The 21,624-nt window shown below is 52.4% G+C and overlaps 1 protein-coding gene across 7 annotated transcripts; it reads right to left on the bottom strand.

Moving 5' to 3' along the window:
* Positions 1-1,854: 1,854 nt before the first annotated feature.
* On the bottom strand, positions 1,855-21,298 carry KCNG1 (potassium voltage-gated channel modifier subfamily G member 1). 7 transcript variants are annotated; one of them, XM_055373217.2, is made up of 5 exons: positions 21,033-21,298; positions 11,886-12,001; positions 10,532-10,589; positions 7,744-8,543; positions 1,855-3,001 (listed from the first exon to the last, which is right to left on the bottom strand). In XM_055373217.2, the coding sequence occupies exons 4-5, from the start codon at positions 8,515-8,517 to the stop codon at positions 2,234-2,236; spliced, it is 1,542 nt and encodes a 513-aa protein (XP_055229192.1). In that variant the 5' UTR covers positions 8,518-8,543; positions 10,532-10,589; positions 11,886-12,001; positions 21,033-21,298; the 3' UTR covers positions 1,855-2,233. The 7 variants fall into 7 exon arrangements, with proteins under 7 accessions (XP_055229192.1, XP_055229191.1, XP_018872245.1 ...); XM_055373216.2 differs by having other exon boundaries at positions 11,886-12,006; XM_019016700.4 differs by lacking the exon at positions 11,886-12,001.
* Between the last annotated feature and the right edge of the window lie 326 nt (positions 21,299-21,624).

Below are 21,624 nucleotides of genomic sequence, written 5' to 3' on the forward strand. Positions count from 1 at the left end.
TTGCTTGACACCCACCGGGCTGGGGAAGGTAGCGCTAATTAGTCAGAAAACTTACTTTTCAGGCGTGAGTCATTGGAAGCAGGTGTCAAGGGAGCCTTTAACGAGGCCCTCGTGACTCAGTTGATATTTCCACTCTGCATCACCGCGTGTATATTGTACTGAGATCGCGGTGGCCTCGCCACCAGACACAGAGGGCAGAGGAGAGACAGACAGAAAGAGAGAGAGGAAGAGAAGAGAAAGAGAGGGAGAGAGAGGAGGAGAAGAGAAAGACAGAGAGGGAGAGAGAGGAGGACAAAGAGGAGCGAGAGGGGAGAGAAAGAGAGAGAGAGAGAGGTGCTTGGAGAACCCAGTATCCCATGTTAAAAATAAATGCCTTCTGCTTTTTGGCCCTCTTTCCTATTTCCCTTCCTTCTTTTTTTAATTAATTTGCTTATTTTACTTAAAGTCAGGGTCTTGCTCTGTCACAGAGGCTGGAATGTAGCAGCTATTCTCAGGTGCAATCATGGCTCACTGCAGCCTCCAACTCCTGGATTCTAGGGATTCTCCTGCCTCAGCCTCCCAAGTAGCTGGGACTACACCACACCTGGCTAACATTCCTTCAATAAATGTTTATTGAGCACCTACTAGGTGCAGGCCCTATGCGAGATGCTGGGGGTCAATGGTGAGCCATATTGCTGAGTCCTGTAGCTAAGAAGACGAATACATGAGTCAATTTCAGAGGTTGATGAGTGGATATAGAAGACCAAGCCGGCTAAGAGGAGAGGGGTGGTGGTGGTGCTGATGTGGATTCTTTGAGAGGTGGTCAGGGAAGGCCTCTCTGGGAAGTAGCCAGCCATGCAGTGTTCCACAGGAAGGGCATCTCTGGCAGAGGGATGGGCAGGTGTGAAGGTGCTGGGATGGGAATGATGTGGCTTGAGGTTTAGGACAAGCTTGTGACTGTGACCTGAGTGGGAAGCCCCCTCCCCACGCCTGGCACTGAGGGGCTCTATGTCCTGCCAGCTGGAGTAGAATCTGCTGGACTGGCCTGAGTGCCCTCTCTACTATGGGTCACATATGCTGTATGAAGTCGGGGACCTGTTGCAGGTGGGGTGGGTACTCTGAAGGTCGCAGGTTGGGTGGGTGCTCGTAGGTCGGGTGGGTGTTCTGCAGGTCACAGATTGGGTGGATGCTCTGCAGGTTGGGTGGGTGCTCTGCAGGTCTTTGGGGGCACAGGGAGGCCTGTGGGGGCTGCAGATTGTGCTTCTCAGTCTGCCCAGGGAACCGTAAACTCCCTTTCAAAAACATCTGTCCCCGCTCTAGGTTTAGATTTGTATGCAGGTATATGATGTAAAGTATTTTTTTTTTCACAGATTAAAATAAATGCAGAGTAGAATAAAAACCCCACATGATTTTTTAAAGATAAAATGAACTGATTTCACCTCATAGTCAACAACGCTGACAGGCCCCCTGATGACCTGTCAACTGTCAGGGGTGCCTTTGTGTGAAAGTTTGAAAAACCAGCCCTAAGGGGTGAAAAAGGTGAATAGAGGATGGAAGAGAAGGAAAAAAAGGATAAAAGGGAAAAGGGAGAAAGAAAGGCGCAGAGGAGGGGACAGTCAAAGAGAAACGAGAGAGGGAGCACAGTATTCACTGGTCATTTTCCTAAAAGTGTCTGTTCTCTCTCTTTTTCTACAACCCCAGTAGGGCCCCACCGGGCCTGAACAACCCAAGCACACAGGGCCCTTTACTTCCAGTCCCCACATGCTGGCTTTGCTGGGAAACCCAGCTCCCTTTTTTAAGAGAGCCCCATGGAAGCCATTGTCTCTTTTTCATCAATTTCTTTTCCCTGGACATGATCCACATTAGAGACAGACATGCTGTTTCTGCTGTTTGTATTTTTTTTTTCTCCAGGCAGACCCATAAAGCAAGTTTTTGCTGGGCATGTTATTTGCATGGTGAAAAGAACAAGGCATCTCCTTATTGAGGGAAACACACATAGGGGCTGGGGTGGGCGGGGCTGGGCTGATGACCCAGCTTCCTTTCACGGCTGCAGGCGGAGGGGCAGGGCCCCTCTGCTGATGTTCAAGTGTCCTTCCCGGGGTGTGGGAGTGAGGGTGTCCTTCCCCGGGTGCGTGGGAGTCGGTGCTGCGCCAGGACTGCACTCGGAAGCGGCCTGTCCCTCTCCAGGCGTCTGCAGTGGATGGCAATGGCTTCGGGCCACAGATGGCAGGCAGGGCAGGCGTGTCCTCCGCGCTCAGTTATTGTCTCTGGTGTCCGAGGAGGCACTTCCGAACAAGATGTCACTGTCCTGGGACACGCTCAGCTGCGACTTGGTTTTGATGAGGAACTGCGCCCTCCGGAACATCACCCTCTCTTGCTCCTGCTTGAGCTCCAGGTAGGAGCGGGAGAAGGTGTGGAAGATGGAGGTGACTGGGAAGGCCATGAGCAGGATGCCGCTCAGGATGCTGCTCAGGGCCACTACCTGGCCCGGGGTGCTCCTGGGGACCATGTCGCCATAGCCCACCGTCGTCATGGTGATGACAGCCCACCAGTAGCAGGCAGGGATGCTGGTGAACTCGGGGCTGTCGGCCATCTCGTTCTCGATGACGTAGAGCAGGGGTGCGAAGAGGGCGATGGCCACGCAGAGGAAGAGCAGCAGGAGCCCGAACTCGCGGGTGCAGCGGCGGGCCGTGAGCCCCAGCGTCTGCAGCCCCAGGGAGTGGCGCGCCAGGCGCATCACGTACAGGATGCGCAGCGCCCGCAGCACGCGCAGCACCAGCCCCACCTTGTCCAGGTAGCTGTTGCCCGCGCCGGGCTTGCGACGGCCCGCGGCGGCGCCGTCCACCAGCAGCGTGATGTAGTAGGGCAGGATGGCCACCAGGTCGATCAGCGTCAGCGGGCTCCGCAGGAAGGCGAACTTGCTGGGCGCCTGAATGAGCCGCAGGAGGAACTCCAGGGAGAACCAGCCCACGCACACCGACTCCACGATGAAGACGTTGTGGCACATCTGGGAACAGTGGCCCTGGGAGAGAGGGGAAGGGACGCCGGAGGGGTCAGCGGGCCCTCCAGGGAAGGAGCGCAGAAGCTCTGCCCTGTGCCCTGCTGGGCTTCCCAGGCGGAAGGTGACCTCTCCAGGTTGAGTGGCCCCGGGTCCTCTCTGAGGCCTGGGGCACTAAGCACCATCTCTACACTGGCCCGCTCCTCATCTCTCTCTCCAGCCCCCACCTCAGCCCTGAACTCCAGACCCCCAACAGGCTGCCTCCCTGACGCTCCCACCTGGGTGTCTGAGGGGCATCTCGAACTCGCCATGGGATCCTGGTTTCCTCTGCCCACTGGTGGTTTCCCTCCCTAGCTTTAGGCTATCCCATCTTTCCAATGGCTTAGGACAGGAGACCTGGCGTCATCCTTACCACCTTGCGTATAACCCCCAGGAAGTCTCTTCATTTAAAACAGTGCGAGAATCAAACCCACTGCCCACTGCTCCCACCTGGTCTGGCCACCATCCTTTCTTGCCTGGATGGTTGCAGTCACCTCCCCGCTGGGCTCCCTCATCCCTGCAGTCCATTTTCCACACATAGCCAGAGGGATCCTGTTCCTCCTCTGCTTAGCACCCTCCACGGCTCCCGATGGACTCTGAGGAATAGTCTTGTTCAGTGCCCCCATCACTGCCCCGGGCAAATTTAGGCTGAGGCTGCCTCACCGAAGCTTTCAAAAGAGGCTGGAAATGTGCAGTTTTACATGAACTCTCCTGGTGACAAATGTTGGTGATAATGTTGGTTAAATAGATTAAATGTTGATTTAAGTCCTGGTGATAATTCAGTGCAAAGAAATACTCTATGGGCCACTAAAACACGTATTTTTGTTGGGTTTGGCATGCAGGCTGCCAGCTTGCCTCTCTGGTCTGGAATATAACTGGGTGGTAAACAGTCCTTTAGTGGATTTGGGCCTCATCCTTGAAGGGGCCTTTGGCAGAGAGGAGAGGCCAGTGTGGTTCCAGCCTGGGGCATCTTGGAGGTTCTGGGGCACAGCTGAGTTCTACAAGTCCCACTTGAACAATTCTGTCTCTAGGAATATGTTAGAGGCTGGAGATATGACCTAATACCTGGTGGGGCTTTAAGGTCTTAGACCTCTGGGATGGGAAGCCCCTTCCTCTGAGAAGCTTTCCTGGAGCGTGCCCCACTAAGTAGCTCCAGCAGTGTCAGTGGGCCTCCCACACAGAGCCTCCTTGGCTTGTGTCTCCTGCTTATGGTGATGGGGGGGTGGGTGGTGCCACTACTCCATCCCAACCCCAATAGACTTGAAGCTTCTTGAGGTTGGAAGACTTGTCCTGGTCACCCTGTCTCCCCTGTAGTGCCTGCATACAGTAGGCACTCAAATGTGTGCACAAGGAGCATGTGAAGCAGTGAATCCTACTGCACCCCAAAATGAAGTTGAAGAACAGCATTTTCACTGAATCCTCAAAAAGGCAAAGGTATTATTATCTTTTCAAAAAGCAAGTATCAGAAGTTAAACAAAACAGTGGCTTTATTAGTATTTTCCTGATAAAATCACGATCAAAGATGTTGGAGCTGAGAAGAAATTTACACTAAGTACAGCAATTTCCAGACAGGTCTCAAATGGTGAGCACTTTCCCTTTCCTTTCTTTTTCTTCTTGACCCTAATCCTTAAGAGAGGACTTTCTGCACATTCACGATGCATCGCTTCTAATCCCTTCATGTGGTGTGGACTCAGTCAGCCCAATCACTTCTTTTTTTTTTGCTCTTGTTGCCCAGGCTGGAGTGCAATGGTGCAATCTCAGCTCACTGCAACCTCTGCTTCCCAGGTTCAAGCGATTCTCCTGCCTCAGCCTCCCGAGTAGCTGGGATTACAGGCACGTGCTACCACGTCCGGCTAATTTTGCATTTTTAGTAGAGACAGGGTTTCTCCATGTTGGTCAGGCTGGTCTCGAACTCCCGGCCGCAAGTGATCTGCCTGCCTCAGCCTCCCAAAGTTCTGGGATTACAGGCGTGAGCCACCGCACCCAGCCCCAGTGACTTCTAATCACTTCATGTGAACTCACTGAATCCTTGCAACACTGTGAGGTGGGCCTGTTCATACCCGCGCTGGACAGGTGAGAAATCAGAGGCTCAAAGAGTTTAAATAACTTGCCCACAGCTACTACACAGCTAGAGAGGAGAAAGCAGGATTTGAATTCAGGCCATCTGGCTCTAGCCCTGACCTCTTCATCACTACCCTTCATGCTTATTGAAAGTTGATTTTACCAGCTGGGTGTGATGGCATGTGCCTTTACTCCCAGCTATTCAGGAGGCTGAGGCAGGAGGAGTGCTTGAGTCCAAGAGTTCGAGTCCAACCTGGGCAACATAGCAACACCCCCATCTCTAAATTTTTTTTTTTTTTTTGAGACAGGGTCTCACTCTGTTGCCCAGACTTGAGTACAGTGGTGCAATCTTGGCTCACTGCAATCTCCACCTCCCAGATTGAAGCAATTCTCATGTCTCAGCCTCCCAAGTAGCTAGGATTACAAGCGAATGCCAACATGCCCAGCTAATTTTTGTATTTTTAGCAGAGATGGGGTTTTGCCATGTTGGCCAGGCTGGTCTAGGACTCCTGACCTAAAGTGATTCACCTGCCTCAGCCTCCCAAAGTGCTGGGATTACAGGCGTGAGCCACCACACGTGGCCTAAAATTGTTTTTTTTAATTTAAAAAAGTTTAAAAAGTTAACCTTACTGGTTGAATGCTATTTTCTTAATACCCATTTAAAAATTCAACTTATAAGCCAGGCATGAGGGCCTACTTCCTCCACATACATAAGTGGAAAGATCCTGACACGGTGAGTACTTCTAATGTTAAATTCGAGAGTGCATGTAAATGAGACGTGAGAATCGCTTCAATCTGGGAGGTAGAGGTTGCAGTGAGCCAAGATCGCACCACTGTACTCCAGTACAGTGTAATCTTAGCACTTTGGGAGGCAGAGGTGGGAGGATCGCTTGAAGCCAGGACTTTGAGGCCAGCCTGGGCAGCAAAGCAAGACCCCATCTTTTAAAAATAAATAAATAAATTCAATGTATACAAAAAGTACCAGTAAGCCTCTGTGGATTATTAATGCAACAGCTATTGCTACTTCCTCCACACACACAAGTGGAAAAATCCTGACATGGTGAGTACTTCTAACGTTAAATTCGAGAGTGCACGTAAAGCACTTAGCACATGCAGGGTATACAGTCAGTGCTCAATAAATATTGGCTGGCATGATATTTACGTTCAGTTCACACTGCCATACCTATTTCTCCACTGCCTATACAATTTGTACCTCTGAAAACTTTCGGTCTTTCTTGAAGCTTCCAGAATCCCCATATACAGGGAAGGAGTCACCAACTCGAAGGCCCATGATCTCATACACAAGGAGACTGAACTGCGCCCCTGTGGACTTGGCTCTCCCCAAGAGGTGCCATGTAGGACCGCAGGCTGGTGTGTATGTTGGTGGCAGGGCAGGGGGAGGGGAGGGACCCAACCTTACAATTTTTAAAAAAATTTTGTGTTTTAGAGATGGAGTCTCACTCTGTTGCCCAGGCAGGAGTGCAGTGGCATGATCATGGCTCACTGCAGCCTTACCTCCCAGGCTCAAGCAATCCTCCTGCCTCAGCCTCCCAAGTAGCTAGGACTACAGGTGCAAGCCACCACACCTGGCTAATTAAAATTTTTTTTTCCCCGTAAAGATGGGATCTCACTACATTGCCCAGGCTGATTTTGAACTCCTGGGCTCAAGCGATCCTTCTGCCTCCAGCTCCCAAAGTGTTGGAATTATAGGTGTGAGCCACCACACCTGGCCTGATCTTATGATTTTTTTTAAAAGAAGCTGAGATTTTGAATTTTTATATGAAAAAACTTCACTTTTATTGTTGGCAACCAAGTCAAATTTTTGGGAAACCTTGTGTGGGCCAATCACATAGTCCTGTGGGGCTATATTAGGTCCCCAAGCTGCCACGTGGGAACCCTATTTCCATGCTTACAAAGACAGACTGGACTTAGACCTGGGGTTGGGCAGTGTCCTCAAATATACCGAGTGGGTGTGAAAACACTTCCCCCACAGGGTTGCTGGAGCATTCCCTGGGGAGATAAGACGTAGGTGGCACATGCAGCCCAGCTCCGGCTCCCGTGAACTCCCAGATGAGTGGGAGCCCTTAGACTGTAGCACACACCCCGTGTCAGGCCCTGGAGTAAATAAACTTTCCATTCATTCTCTTATGTAACAAAAAGAAATGCTCACCATTTGTAGACACACATGTACCTATCAATAAAAATTATCTTCAGGACCCAGAAAATGTGTCTGGGCTACTATGATGCAAAGGATTAGGAACGTTGAGAAAGGACTGAATGGTTGAGATAAATTTGATGATATATGTAATGTGCTTCGCTCAGGGCCAGGCACGTCAAAAATCACACCATCCATTTATTCACTCATTTGTTCATTCAACAAATAGTGGTTGAGCGCCTGTTTGTGCTGGACACTGTTCTAAACACTGGCAAGGGGGAGGGCAGTGGTGGGCACAGTGGAGGCCAGGACAGGCACAGGCGTGGACCCCCATGATGCTCACATATTAACAGGGAGGCAGACCATGCACACAAACATTCCTGATGTCAGGAGGGACCAGGGATGCTATTCAGCCAGTGTGCAATCAGGGGAGGCTTCCTGGAGGAGGTGACAATGCTCAGAGTCCCTTCCCTCGTGGTGGCGCGTTTCCCCGCGGGGCGTGGGCTCTTACCTGCTCCTCCTCCTCCCTCAGGCTGGGCAAGGTGCTGACGGAGAGGTTGACGGCGGTGACGGTCACGAAGAGCACCGACAGGCAGGCGAACACCTTGCCAGGCAGCCCCGAGTGCGGCCTCTCCACCATGTCGCGCAGTCGCCGCATGCAGCGCCCCAGGCGGCCCTCGCCCTCGGCCGGGCCCTCGCTGTCGCGGCCCTCGCTGTCCAGCGCGTCGTCCTCTTCCTCCCGCTCCACCATCTCCGCGAACTCCTCAATCTTCTGCAGGTAGCGGCGCTTGCAGCAGCCGTCCAGGTGGTCCTCCGCGATGCCCCAGTACAGCAGCTCCTCCTGGAAGGACAGCGCGCACATCTCGCGCAGCAGCCGCAGCTTGCCCGCGCGCAGGAAGGTCAGGATAGTGCCGAAGGCCCCCGGGTTGCGGTCGAAGAAGAACTCGTTGCAGGTGACGTCGTAGTCATCGCACACGTTGAGGATGTCGTCGAAGTTGGTGCAGGCCTTGAGCTGGCCCAGGCGCGTCAGCGGGAACTCGTCCAGCGTGGTCCAGGGCAGCGAGTACTTGATGCCGCCTACGTTGATGATGATCCGACGGCGGCGGTCCTCGGGCTGACAGCCCTGGCGGGGCTCATCCTGCGGCCGCAGCCGCTGCGCCCGGCGGTAGAACGCGCCCTTGATGGCCTGGCGCTGCGGGAGGAAGGCCGGGTGGAAGGAGGCGTCCGACGTGCAGCTCAGCGCGCTGTAGTCGTAGTCAGAATTGTCTCCCGGTAAGAGGGTCATTTTGGGCCTTCACATCCCTCTCGGGCCTGTGGGGAGAAGGGAGGGAAGACCCTCAGTGACCACCCCTAGCTTCACCTTGCTGAGAATGCAGATTCCGCAGATATTCACTGTTAGGGATGGAATCTTTGTCCCCCACATCCATAGGCTGCAGGCCCTAGCCCTCAACGGGATGGTATTAGGAGGTGGGGCCTTTGAGATGTCATTTGGTTCAGATGTGGTTAGGAGAGCAAAGCCCCCACGGTGGGATTCGTGTTCTTATAGGAGGAGGAAGACAGGCCGGGCGCGGTGGCTCACGCCTGTAATCCCAGCACTTTGGGAGGCCGAGGCGGGTGGATCACCTGAGGTCAGGAGTTTGAGACTGGCCTGGCCAACATGGTGAAACCCTGTCTCTACTAAAAGTACAAAAACTAGCCAGGCATGGTGGCATGCACCTGTAATCCTAGCTACTAGGGAGGCTGAGGCATGAGAATCGCTTGAACGTGGGAGGCGAAGGTTGCAGTGAGCTGAGATCATGCCACTGCACTCCATCCTGGGTGACAGAGCAAGACTCCATCTCAAAAAATAAAAACAAAACAAAACAAAACAAAAAAGAAGAAGAGGAAGAGACACTAGGGCTTTCTGTCTGCCATGGGAGCACTCAGGGAGGCATCTAAGTGTGAAACCCAGAGAAGAGTGCTGCTGGCGCCCTGCTCTCAGACTTGCAGCCGGTAGAATTGGGAGAAATAAGTGTTGCTGAAGCCACCCAGTCTGTGGTATTAATATTTGGTTACATCAGCCTGAGCTGACAAAGACATTCACCTAATAGTGAAATAGCAACAACATTGTTCAGCATCTCCCAGCCTTCACAATTCTCCCATATCCATCTATGCACTGGGGATGCAGCCGTGTGCAGAATGTGAAGGGGTCTCTGATCCCAGGCAGCTGACATCCTAGTGGATTTTCAGGTGACACATGTACTGTTATTTACTTAACATTTTATTTTAAATTAATCTTTTTTTTTTTGGTATTTATTTGGCTTGGAAAAACAATTTAGTGTAGACCTACAGTTCTCATAGGGCTGATTTAGTCTCCCAAAAGACATGTGGCAATGCCTGGGAGCATTTTTGCTGGTCATGACTGGGGTTGCTATTGGCATTTAGTAGGTAGAGGCCAGGGAACGCTGTTGCATGTCCTACAATGCACAGGACAGTCCCCACAACAGACACTTATCTGGTCCCAAGTGTCCTTAATGCTGAGGTGGAGAAGCCTGGTTAATGGTTATGAACGCAGACTTTGGAGCCACACAGCCTGGGCAAGTGACTCAACCTTGATGTGTCTTAATTTCCTTGTCTGTAAAATGGGTACAGCCACGTGATTTGATAAGATTACTGGGAGGCCTAAGTGAATTATGTACATAGGAGCATTTAATGCAGTGCCTGGCACATAGTAGGTATTCAGTAACTATTGTCTATTATTATTATTATTATTTTTGAGACAGAGTCTCGCTCTTTTGCCTAGGCTGGAGTGCAGTGGCACGATCTTGGCTCATCGCAACCTCCGCGCCGCGGGTTCAAGCAATTCTCGTGCCTCAGCCTCCCGAATAGCTGGGACTACAGGTGTGCCACCACACCTGGTTAATTTTTGTATTTTTAGTAGACACGGTTTTGCCATGTTGGCCAGGCTGGTCTTGAACTCCTGACCTCAGGTGATCTGCCCACCTTGGCCTCCCAAAGTGCTGGGATTACAGGTGTGAGCTACCATGCCCGGCCTATTATTATTTATCTTAAAGGGACAACTAATATTGTTTCCATTAATGGAAAACAGATACCACTTGCCATAAATCAGAAGCAATGGACAAAGAAATGCACAACTATGAAAGCAATGCCACGTTTGCTCAGGGGTCGGCAAACATCACCTTGAGGATGCAGGGCTGAACTGGACAGCCATGTTCATCCAGGAAGCCTTCCTTGGCTCTTCCAGCTAAAATGAGCACCCCTCCCCTTACAACTGGTGCACCCGTCTTCACGGCACTTACCACCAGTTCTAGAATTGTCTGTGTGCAAGCCTGGCTCCTTCATTAGGCAGCCTGCTCCCTGGGGGAAGAAACGTGCTTTAGTCATCTCTGAATCCCTATGCTCAGCACTGTAAAGCCTCAAAGAAGTGCTTGTTAAATGAGTACATTTCCTGTTGACGAGACCAACATGATAAGGCGACTTCTGGGGAACTCAGGTCAAAATATCAACTTGCATGGACTCCTTCCTTCCCAACCCTCAAAGCTAAGGGTTTGTGCTACTGGAACAAGATTGCTTATTCATTACCAGCTCATGGGCTGAATTTGGTTCACAAATATTTTGCTTGGCTTGGAGAAGTTTTTGAAAGTTGAGAAATTTCATGTAAAAATCCATATCCTTGGCTTCTTTTAAGAAATCAGGATATCTGGCAACACTTGGCCCAAACGCCAACTGAGAAATGGCTACCCCTTTAGGCAGCACATGCTCCAATCCACCACTGTCCCCACCCCCAACTATTGTCTTCCTGACACCCACTGTATTCCACTCATGTGTGTTTCCTTCCCGGCCCTATAGGCATTTGAGTTTGAGACCCTTAGATTATAGCCATAGAGCTCTCTGGAATTAAGCCGATGCATAGAAAAGTTAGTAGGAGTCAAATACTCTGCTTTTAAAAATCACCAGCCCTCGGCCGGGTGCGGTGGCTCAGGCCTGTAATCCCAGCACTTTGGGAGGCCGAGGTGGGTGGATCATGAGGTCAGGAGATCGAGACCATCCTGGCCAACAAGGTGAAACCCCATCTCTACTAAAAATACAAAAATTGGCCAGGTGTGGTGGCACGCACCTGAAATCCCAGCTACTCGGGAGGCTGAGGCAGGAGAATCCCTTGAACCCAGGAGGTGGAGGTTGCAGTGAGCCGAGATGGTGCCACTGCACTCCAGCCTGGTGACAGAGCAAGACTGTCTAAAAAAAACAAAACAAAATCACCAGCCCTCTCCCTAGACAAATCCCCAATGGAATCAAGTGGTAAAAGTCTATCAATTCCAAACGGAAACCCATTTCCAATACTTAAATATGGGTTGGTGCTGTGGACATGTTCAGGAAAACACTCGCTCACAAACACACATATACACAAACACATGTACCTATGAATGAGAAAATGTTTTCATAGGTGCTGGAAGGGGAGGGAGGGTGTTTCACACTTAAAAGGGGCTCCTTCCTAAGAGGAATTGCTTTACAAAAGCACATCATCCCTCTACTACTCACTGATCTTTGGGGAAGGCTACAATTGCATAGATCAGGGTTTGGAAAACTAGGGTACACCTGTGTTTGAAAGAAAAATGATTTGATTTTAGACAGTTAGAGTGTTTTTAACTTCACCTAAAATTGGAACCCATCTCCTCAGGCACAGCCTGCCAGGATCCTTTGGAGGCGTGGGAATAATCCCTTTCAGGCACTTTCCTTGGTGATCTCTCTTTTCAGCTCTGCTGTTTCATCTTTGCTACCACAGAAAAGAGAAAAAGTGACATTCTGTTTGGCAAGAATGGTGATGGAGGTAAAGGGAAAATGCCTCATACAAGCCCTGGAGGGCTCTTGTGAATCCCCATGGCTGTAATCACCTCTTCTTTTTAGGAATTTCTTCTTTCAACCCTCCCAGCTTTCCCTCCAGCAGAAAACTCCCCCAATTAGTGATTTATTTCCTTCACGCCCTGCCCCCACGTGAGTTTCCTGTGTGGAAAGTGATCCTGTCTCGGCAGCAGGGTGAGTATGGAGAGGCTGATGCTACTCGGAGGGTAATAAACACAGTAATGACCTTGTTCTCAAAGCCAGAGTCCCCTGGGGAAATGCTGAGGCCAGAACTTGCTAAAGGAAGAACAGGCATATTTCTCCACGGCCTTTGGTCTTGCAGATACCTGATCTGATGTGAGATGGACGGCTCAGCACCTCTAGACCCTACACTAAAGTTCATAAATCAAAGAGGCCCCAAAGCCTGGGCTTCTGAAAAATAATACTGCTTTTCACGCAGCCTGATATCCTCACAAGAAATTTTTTATTTCTCCGTGGTGTTAGTTCTGTTAGTTCTACAGCATGGTGAGTTTAAGTGATTTTGCCTCTGAGGGTCTGTGGATGCTTGGGGAGAGGAAGCTGTTTGAAGCAGAGGCTGCGATGGGGGAGATGAGGTGAAGTCCGGAGGCAGGTGTCATTCATTCATTTATTTGTTGGTTTATTCAGTAGTTACTGAACGCTCACCACGTGTCAGACTCTGTATTAGAGCCGGAGACACGGCAGAGAACAAGACAGACCCAGGCCCTGTCCTCACGGAGGTGACCTTCTGGTGGGGAAGACTGTTTCCAAATGAGCACACAAGTCATTTCAGGCTGCAGCGACTGCAGTGTTGTTGACAGAGCAAGGTGAGAGATGGAGAATGACTATTGTGGGGTGTGGGGCAACATTGGCTGGAGGGGTGAAGGAGGGCTTCTTGGAGGAGGGGACATGGGGTTGAGCCGCATGGATAGATCCAGCCCCGTGAGGACCTGGCAGAGGGAGTGGCAAGAATTTGCTCCCTGACTTGGGGGTGGGCTTGGATGATCAAAGACCAGAGAATGCAGAGCACAGAGCGAGGGGAAGCTGGGAGAAGAGGAGAGGGGCAGGGGCCAGGTGCAGCAGGGCCGAGGGGCTGCCAATAAGGAGCTGGGGCTTATTCTGCAAGGGACAAGGAGTCCATGTGTGCCTGCCAGGTCAGTGGACAATGGGTGGGCTGGGGAGCCCAGGCTGGAGGCTATGGAAGTCATTCTGGAAATGACTAAGGTTTGCAGCGGTGGAAGTCCCGGAGAACAGGAGGGATTTGGGATGAACTTTGGAGGAAGAGCCCTCAGGACTGGCTGAGGAATGGGGCCTGGGGGAGGGGGAAAAGAGAAGAATCAGGATTCCAGGGGTGCCATTTACCAAGGCGACGGATAGGTGGCGCTATGGTGAGCTGAGTCAGAGGAAGCCGTTCCTGGCTGTGGGATTATGGACAGAAGCAGCAGCTGGCAAAATCCAGGAGAGAGGGCGGAGATGGGTGTCTCCCAAGGACGGTGCCAGACCATCAGTGCTGAGCTGATGGGTGTGTGTTTGCGCGGGGTGAGGGTGTCACCTGGCAGCTTTGACCTGGCTAGGCTGGCAGGGGCAGGAGGGCCAGGGTAGTAGAGCTATGGTGAAGTCAGAGGCGGGGGCCTCACCTGTGCCCTGTGTCCGGTAGCCACTGAAGCTGCATCACATCAGGCCAGAGTGGTCAGGGCAGGGCATATGGTAGGCAGAAAAATGTCCCCACATTCCCCTAGATGCCCACGTCCTAATCCTAATCCCTGGAATCTGTGACTATGTTAGACTGCATGGCAAGGAGGAATGAAGGTTACAGGTGGAATTAAGGCTGCTACAGCTGACCTGAGATGGGAAATTATCCTGGATGATCTGGGTGGGCCCAGTGTAATCAACAGGGTCCTTATTTGTGGAAAAAGAAAGCAGGAGATGGAGCGGCAGAGGGCTGCGGCATGAGAATGACTCCACTGGCCACTGCTGGCTTTGAAGATGGAGGAAGGAGCCATGAATTAAGGAATGCAGGTGGCCTCCAAAGGCTGGAGGCCAGGAAATGAGCTCCCTGGAGCCTGCAGAAAGGAGCACAGCCTTGCCAACACTCGATATTAGCCCAGCCAGACCCATTTCCAACCTCTGACCTCCAGACCTGTAAGATAATACAATTGGGCTGTCTTAAGCCACTCAGTTTGTGGTAATTTGTGACAGTTGCAATAGGAAATGGGATGCTGAGGCCAGGCATGGTGGCTCATGCCTGTAATCCCAGCACTTTGGGAGGCCGAGGTGGGTGGATCACTTGAGGCCAGGAGTTTGAGTCCAGCCTGGCCAACATGGTGAAACCCCATCTCTACTAAAAATACAAAATTAAGCTGGGCATGGTGGCAGGCACCTGTAATCCCAGCTACTGGGAAGATTGAGGCAGGAGAATCACTTGAACCTGGAAGGCAGAGGTTGCAGTGAGCGGAGATGGCGCCATTGCACTCTAGCCTGGGCGACAGAGTGAGACTCTGTCTTGAAAAAAAAAGGGGATGTTGAAAAAAAGCTGGTTCTGGTTCTGGTTCTGGTTCTCCTCCAGCTTGGGGGACAATGTGTCAACCACCCTAAGCTGAGGAGGCAGAAGGACGCATAGGCTTTAAAATCAGGAGACCTGGGTTCAAGGCCAGTTGCTCTGTGACTTTAGGCAAGTTGTGCCCTACCCCTGAGACTCAGTTTCTTTATCTGTATAATGAGGCTACAAACAGCTCCTGCCTCCTCGAGTTATGGTGAGGACAAAAGCAGATGGCACAGGTGATGCACTTGGCTCCATGCCTGACGCTGAGTGAACCCTCAATAGTCGCCTCGGAATTCTCACAAGCTACGATTAGAGTCCGCTGCCCCCCTCCCTGCTTCCCAAGAGAATCTTCTTTTCTGACCTGACCCACTGGGATTTGGATCCAGCATCATCTGATCCCCGGATCCAATTGCTAGAGGGTATGCGGGCTGGCCTAGCACTCTGGGAAAGCCACTGGGCGGTAATGAGGGAAATGAAGATGCTGCTGCCCTGTGACCCAGGAATCCCGCTTCTGGGTATATTTCCCAGACCTGGGACCACAAAGGGTTGTGGCAGACATTGTCAGTAATAAATTATTTGCACTCAAATCCTTCACTCAGGGTTTGCTTCTGGGGAACCAGATGGAAGAGAGTAACAAACAAGGTACAAGAATGTGTGTTCTGTGTTGTTTATGGTACCAGGAGGTCCCCTAGCATCCATCCCCAGGGGAGTGGACAGGCAAGTCTTTGTAGAGGCAGATTATGGAAGCCTGCAGATTGCCCAGGAATCAGAAGCAATGGACTGAGTGGAGATTTAGCAACACATTTAGGTCTTAAAAACAGTGTGCCGAGTGGAAAAAGAAACAGAAGTTTCTAGCACTGTGCTATTTATGTAAATGAACACACACACATTACATATTTTACAAGGTCTCAAGCACATGTGAGGATCTATATTAACCACATGGAGGGTGCCTGGAAGGGCAGAGGAAGGGGAAGAAGCACGGGGATTGGAACAAAGAAGAAAAATGAGTAAGATGAGACAGCCTGGCACAGGCCAATGAGGAGGCGTGCTGGGAAGCGGTGTGGTTTGTACAACTCCGGGTTTTAACCCAGGTTTAAAAAGAAAAATGAAGAGCACAAGAACGACAGAACCTTCTGAATTGCTCGGGGTGCTCGGTGGAGATACAGATTCCTGGGACCCTCCCTTCCCAGTCGGAATGTCTGAAGGGGAGGCCCAGGAATGAGCATGTTCACAGGCTCTCCTGGAGATTCTGTGTGAGAGAGGGGACCGGGAATGCCTGGAGTTCTCCCAGGGGCTGGAGGCACAGGAGCTGCTCTGGGCTTTCACCCGGACTCCCCTGCCCAATGTGTCAATCTCCTAGAGGCTCTGGAAGGCTGTGAGTCCCACTTCATTGGAGAAATGAAATCCCTGCTGGTTCGTGAGAAAAATCTTCTGCATTGGGGCTGCCTTGATCAAATTTCCATTCAGGAGCCCAGAGATCCACTGACACGCTCCTCGCAATTTTTCTATCCTTCCTTTGAGGAAAAGGTGATGCTTATAAGCTATGGCTGAGGGCTGAGAACATACTTCCAAAGATAAATGATCATTGAGATCATAAGGCGTTCTGAGTGGCAGTTCTCATGTGACCACTCTGAGGTCAGCACATGACTGAGGGTACAGGTGCAGGACCTGTGGGGTGGGATTTGGGAGGGCGGAATGGGATGGAGTGAAGGTCCAAGCCAGGCATGGCTAGTCGTCCCTGCTGCTCCTGCTAATAACCCTATGGCCTGGGCAGGCCATCACACCCACTGAGCCGCTGGCCTCTCCGAGCCTGCCTCCTCCCCTAGAAGATGGGGATAAGATTGCTGAGCTCACGGGGCTATTATGGGGATCTGGTGAACGGAGGTTTGCTGCAGGGATGAGCAGTGTCACTGGGCCTCCTGTCCCCATGGCTACATTCCATCAGGGGCATGAAATGGTTCTACAGATGGTCCTGGGCCGACCCCAACTGCTTTCAGGTCTCTCTCCGGGGTTCCAACAAGCTGCGGGCCTCTCTGGACCCTGTTCTTTCTGTCTTATGCTCTCCGTCCCTCTTCCAAGTGGCAGCGGGGAATGCAGAGAGAGTGCTAACTGCACAAAGTGTTATAAATAGCAGCAACCACAGCCTCCCTCCACTGCAAACTCACTAAGTGCCAGGTGCTGTGCTAGGAGCCTTCATTGCCTGAGTCTCCATCCTTTCCTAAAAAGGCGGGCATTATCACTAATACCCCCATTTTACAAATGAAGAAACTGAGGCTCTGAGAAGTGAAAACTTATGTCTGGCAATAAGCGACGAAGCCAGAATTAAACTAGATCTGTGGGACTCCAGGCCGAACCTCTTTGACCCCTGCCTTTTACTGCCTCCTTGAACCACTTGTTCCTTTCGGGGAGCTGGTGTGGTGTCTCCACCCCTTGCAGTGAGTCAGGGACTGGGTTTCTAGTCTCTATTTCATATGGACGAGATTTTGGAATGTTTCTGAGGATGGGGAGAAGCAGGCAATTGTCCATGGCTGGGGAAACATATTTATCACTGTTTTATATTTGCAAGTGAGCAGAGTTTAAAAAAATCAACAAAACCCCTAGTTTTGCCAAACTCAGGGTTGCCATTTTGGCCTCTGGGAAGGAGATGTTGACGATGGAGGCAGAGGGTGGAGTCGTCTCCAGAAGCCCTGATGATACCTTGATTTTGGCCCAGTGAGTCATTTGGTCTTCTGATCTCCAAAAACTATGAGATATGAAATTCAGGCTGGGAGCAGGGGCTTACGCCTGGAATCCTAGCACTTTGGGAGGCCAAGGTGAGAGAACTGCTTGAGTTCCAAAGTTCAAGGCCAGCCTGGGCAACATAGTGAGACCCTGTTTCTACAATTAAAAAATAATCAGCTGAGCGTGGTGGTGTGTACCTCTAGTCCCAGTGACTCAGGAGGCTGAGGTGGGAGGATCACTTGAGCCCAGGAGGTCAAGGCTGTGGTGGGCCATGATAGTGACACTACACTCCAGCTGGGTGATAGAGCAAGACCCTGTCTTCAAAAAAAAAAATAATAATAATAAAAAATTTATATTGCTTTAAGCCACTAAATGTGTGCAAGTATGTGAAAGGAGGAAATTAACACAGCTTCCAAGGCAACTTTCCAGAAGGAAAGCATTTCTCTCCTGTACTCTGCAGGCTTTGGTTTCTCTCTCTCGTACCATGCCTCTCAACCTGTGCCATTCCCTCACTCCCAGTGGGTGTCTCGGGGACCCGTCCGTCTCTCTCCATGCCACTCTTTCCCATGCCCTGCGGCGTTTCACTGCCAGTATAGCTTCATCTGTCAGGATTAGGGCTTCTGGCCGAGCCGACTCAGAGGCGGGTCAGGCTGCATTAATCCCCAATTAAAACGTTAATCAAAATGGATCCAACCATTAGCCTGGCCCGGGTCCTGGCATGTTAGATTTCCAAGAGCTGCTGTGCCCTGGTGGAGAATATATCTTTCTTAGCCACCTGCCGTCCGTTCTCGCCAGAGTCCCACCACCCTGGGCCTTGGCCCAGCCTCCTGAAAGCTGGGGCCCAAATTCCTGGGGAGATTGTGCGCTGGGAGCTGGGCTCTTCCCTCCATCCCTCCCTTGCCCCCAAATGAGAAAAAGTGCCAGTGTCCCTCCCCCCTATAAAAAAGACAGGCTGCCTCGGGAGCCTCCCTGCTGTGCTGCAGGCAAGCAAAATAACACCAAATGCACGTTTGCGTTTGCCTTCTTCTACGGGGAGGTGTTTGGGGACTGGAGCCAGAAGATCCTTTTCTCTTTGCCTCCTTGTAGCTCAAAATTAAGCAGAGAAGCAGGCTTGGGGGAGCAGTGGGGACCTCAGGACGGCAGGAAGGGAGACACCTGCTTACCAGAGTCCTCTGGAGGGAGAGCATGATCGGACCTGCCTGGGGAGGTGTGGGTATGAGAGTGAAGACTCACCTCAGGGCAACGGACAGTCTTAGGCACAATTCAGATCCTATTTGTAGCAAAGTCACTTCATTTCTGATTTCGTTAATCAAATACAGTCTGCTGGATGATAAAAATGGTCCACAGCGATGGAGTGCTTCAGCTAGGTTCTTTGCCTCTCCCTTTTTATTAATTCTATTTAGAGGGGCTTTACCAGCTGCCATTTTTCACCCACGGGCTCCATTTCTGGGCTTAATGCAACAACCAAGGGTAGATTCCTGTACCCCTAGACCTCTGGCAACAGGCAATGTTGACTCTTCATCAACATTGGAAAGCAGGGTGGAGAAAGGACAGCCAAGCCAAGGTACCTACTGAGGCTCCAGGAGGTGAGTTCCTTGGAGCTGGTTTGCGTCACTTAGCCCTGCATCCAGCACTCATCTCTTTGTTCTTCTGTTTCCTGAGGCACCTCCCTCACCTCTTGCCAGAGCCCAGCTGTGCGTCTGGTGCAGAGAATTCAAAGTGGTGCTCAGATCTGCCCCAATCAGGCTCCAGGACAAGCTTCGGGAAAGTCTTTGGGGATGGGGAGAAGCAAGTAACCTCTGCCTCCACTGTCACATCTCCCTCCCAGAGGCCAAAAAGGCAACCCAGAGTTTGGCAAAACTAGGGGTTTTGTTGATTTTTTACTCCCAAGGCTTGACAACCCAGGCTGTAGGCTGTGGGCCTGGGCTCTCAAGTCTCAGGAGAAGAACCTAGGTTGCCTCGTTTCCAGTGTGCTTGCAGTTCCCTGCAGGTTAGGAGTGTGTCCCAGGACAGACATCTTTCCCCTGGAATGGGCTGGCTTCGAGAATGACTGAGGAGGGTGATCCCCAGGGGCCAGCGCTTGCCTGTTTTTCAAACACACCTTCCCTCCTTCCCCTCCTATCAGGCGACTCCGCAGGGCTCCAAAAGCCGGGGGAGGCACAAATAGAGCTCAGGTCTGGCAGAGCCTGAAAAATCCCCCAAAGAAGGACAGCATGCCCTAGCCACAGTGCCGACCGCAAGGCCCCAATCGGCAGTGCCAAACTTTTCTTGGAGATGTGCTGCCGGTGAGGCTCTTCATAGGGACTCTGCCATCATGGGTATGGGGGTATCAAACACACACTAATGAATAAACCTCTGCTCAGATTCATAGGGCAGGAACTTCCCCCACCCCACAATGAATCAGACCAGTTCCTGCTCCCTCCTCTTACTTCCCCCTGTACTTATCTCAGGGAGTCAGCAAAGGGGGTGGGGGCATCTGTGTCTGTCTCCCTCTCCTATGTGTCTGTCATTTACCTGGGTAACTTTGGTGCCTGGCACCCTTTAAGTGCTTAATAACAGCGAGTGCTTAAGAAAATGCCTGCTGAATGGACAACTTAACTCATAAACCCCATTGGTGGGAACCTGCATTCCTCAGTAATGTCGGATCAGTGTTTCTCAACTCCTCCCCACCCTACCCCATCACCCGCCCCTAAGGAGCTTTGAAAAGATCTTTTCTTCCTATTCTAGAACCAATTCCAGCTTCCACGCCTCCCACCTTGAGAAGGAATGCATTAGATGAACCAAGACTTCTGCCTATATACATGGGCTGCTACAGTTGGTCACCCCGGCAGTCTGCGGCCTCCCAAGGGGGGGCCTGGGTCTTAATCCTTACTTCTCTCTAAGCTGCATGAAGGGTGCCTCCATTCCATCCCTCTTCACTTCTCCCCAGCATAGCACCTCCATAAGTGTTTGTGAACTGGATGAATGACTGTTGAGCGCTTGGTATGATGAGCTGCTTATAATAGGTGCTCAACCAATCTTTGTCCAATCTATCAATGAATGAATGAACTTCACCCTTTTCCTTCCATACCTCCAGGCTGAGCCTCTCTCCCACATGGAAACCCTAAGACTGAGACCACCATCTTCCTACCAGTTCCTGGGGGTGCCCAGTGAACTGTCTCAGTATCCCCAGTGCCTAGCACACAGTAGGCGCTCAATAAACGCTTGTTGTGTTCATAATGAATGACTCAATCAGGCCCACGGTGGGGGTGAAGGGGGGCTCCATACTGTGCCTAAGGATACAGTGAATGAGCAAGTGACACACACTCCCCCACCCCAATCCCTAACTCTCCTTCCTCCCGGGATCCGGGGAGAAACCTCGGCCCACAGCCGGGATGCGCCCCCGCCGGGGTCACCGCGGCGGCGAACGTCCCGGACTTCGCATCCCGGGGACCCCTTGGGATGAACCGAAGCCGGACCCGCACCTTGGCCGTAGCAAGCGCGCTCCACGCCGCCACGCACCAGCGGTGACTCCCGAGTCCTCTGTCGCCCTGGCCTCCCCGCAGGCGGGTTTCGAGGCCCCCGCAGGGAGTTCAGGGCCACGGCCACGTGCAGCCGCCCCCGAGCCCGAGTTTGCAGGCTCGGGGTCCGGTTCGCGCTTCGGTGGCGCCCGGCGAGGCTGCAGCGCGCAAAGTTCCCACCTCAAGTTCCCGTCGCGGCGTCCCCGCCTCGGAGTTGGCTCCGCCGCGGCTTCCGTCCCCCCGGGCTGTCCACGGGTCCGGGGCGAGGACGCGAGAGGGGCCTGGAAGTCGCCCGGGGCGCCCGCTCTGCCTCCCGGAGCCGCCGCCAAACTTCGGTCCCGGGGCCCGGCTCAGCTCCCGCCCTCGGAGCCACGGCCGCCCCGTCTCTGCCTCCCGGTCCCCGCCGGGCTCCGAGTGCGCCGGGAGCGCGGCGCAGCAGCCGCCGAGGGAGGGAGCGAGGCAGGAGGCGGGACGGAGGGAGGGGACTGAGCGCGGGGCGGGGAGAAGGGGCGGGCAGCCGAGAGCGCAGCGCCTGGCCTCGCCTCGCTTCGGGACAGTGGCAGCGGTGCCACCGTCACGGGGCGTCCAGGCGCCCAATCGGGACCCCGCACCTTGGATCTGGGGGCCCTGGCGCGCCTGCTGGATTGCGCTCCTCGCGGCCAGTTCCTGAGCCCGCGTCCGGGACTGCTCGCGCTACGCCCTCCCTCCCGTTGCCTTCTTCCCCGTCTGCTCTCCCAGGAGCGACCACCCTGCGGCCCCTTCGCCTGCACGC

The sequence above is a fragment of the Gorilla gorilla genome, chromosome 21 (genome assembly GCF_029281585.2).
Source record: "Gorilla gorilla gorilla isolate KB3781 chromosome 21, NHGRI_mGorGor1-v2.1_pri, whole genome shotgun sequence".
Lineage (NCBI taxonomy): Eukaryota > Metazoa > Chordata > Mammalia > Primates > Hominidae > Gorilla > Gorilla gorilla.

Excerpts from the sequence above, each read along its gene's own strand:
- KCNG1 (XM_019016702.4), bottom strand. The coding sequence starts at position 8,517 with ATGACCCTCTTACCGGGAGACAATTCTGACTACGACTACAGCGCGCTG. Across the intron at positions 3,002-7,743 it reads TGAGGGAGGAGGAGGAGCAG|GGCCACTGTTCCCAGATGTG; the intron begins GTAAGAGCCCAC and ends CCTCTCTCCCAG.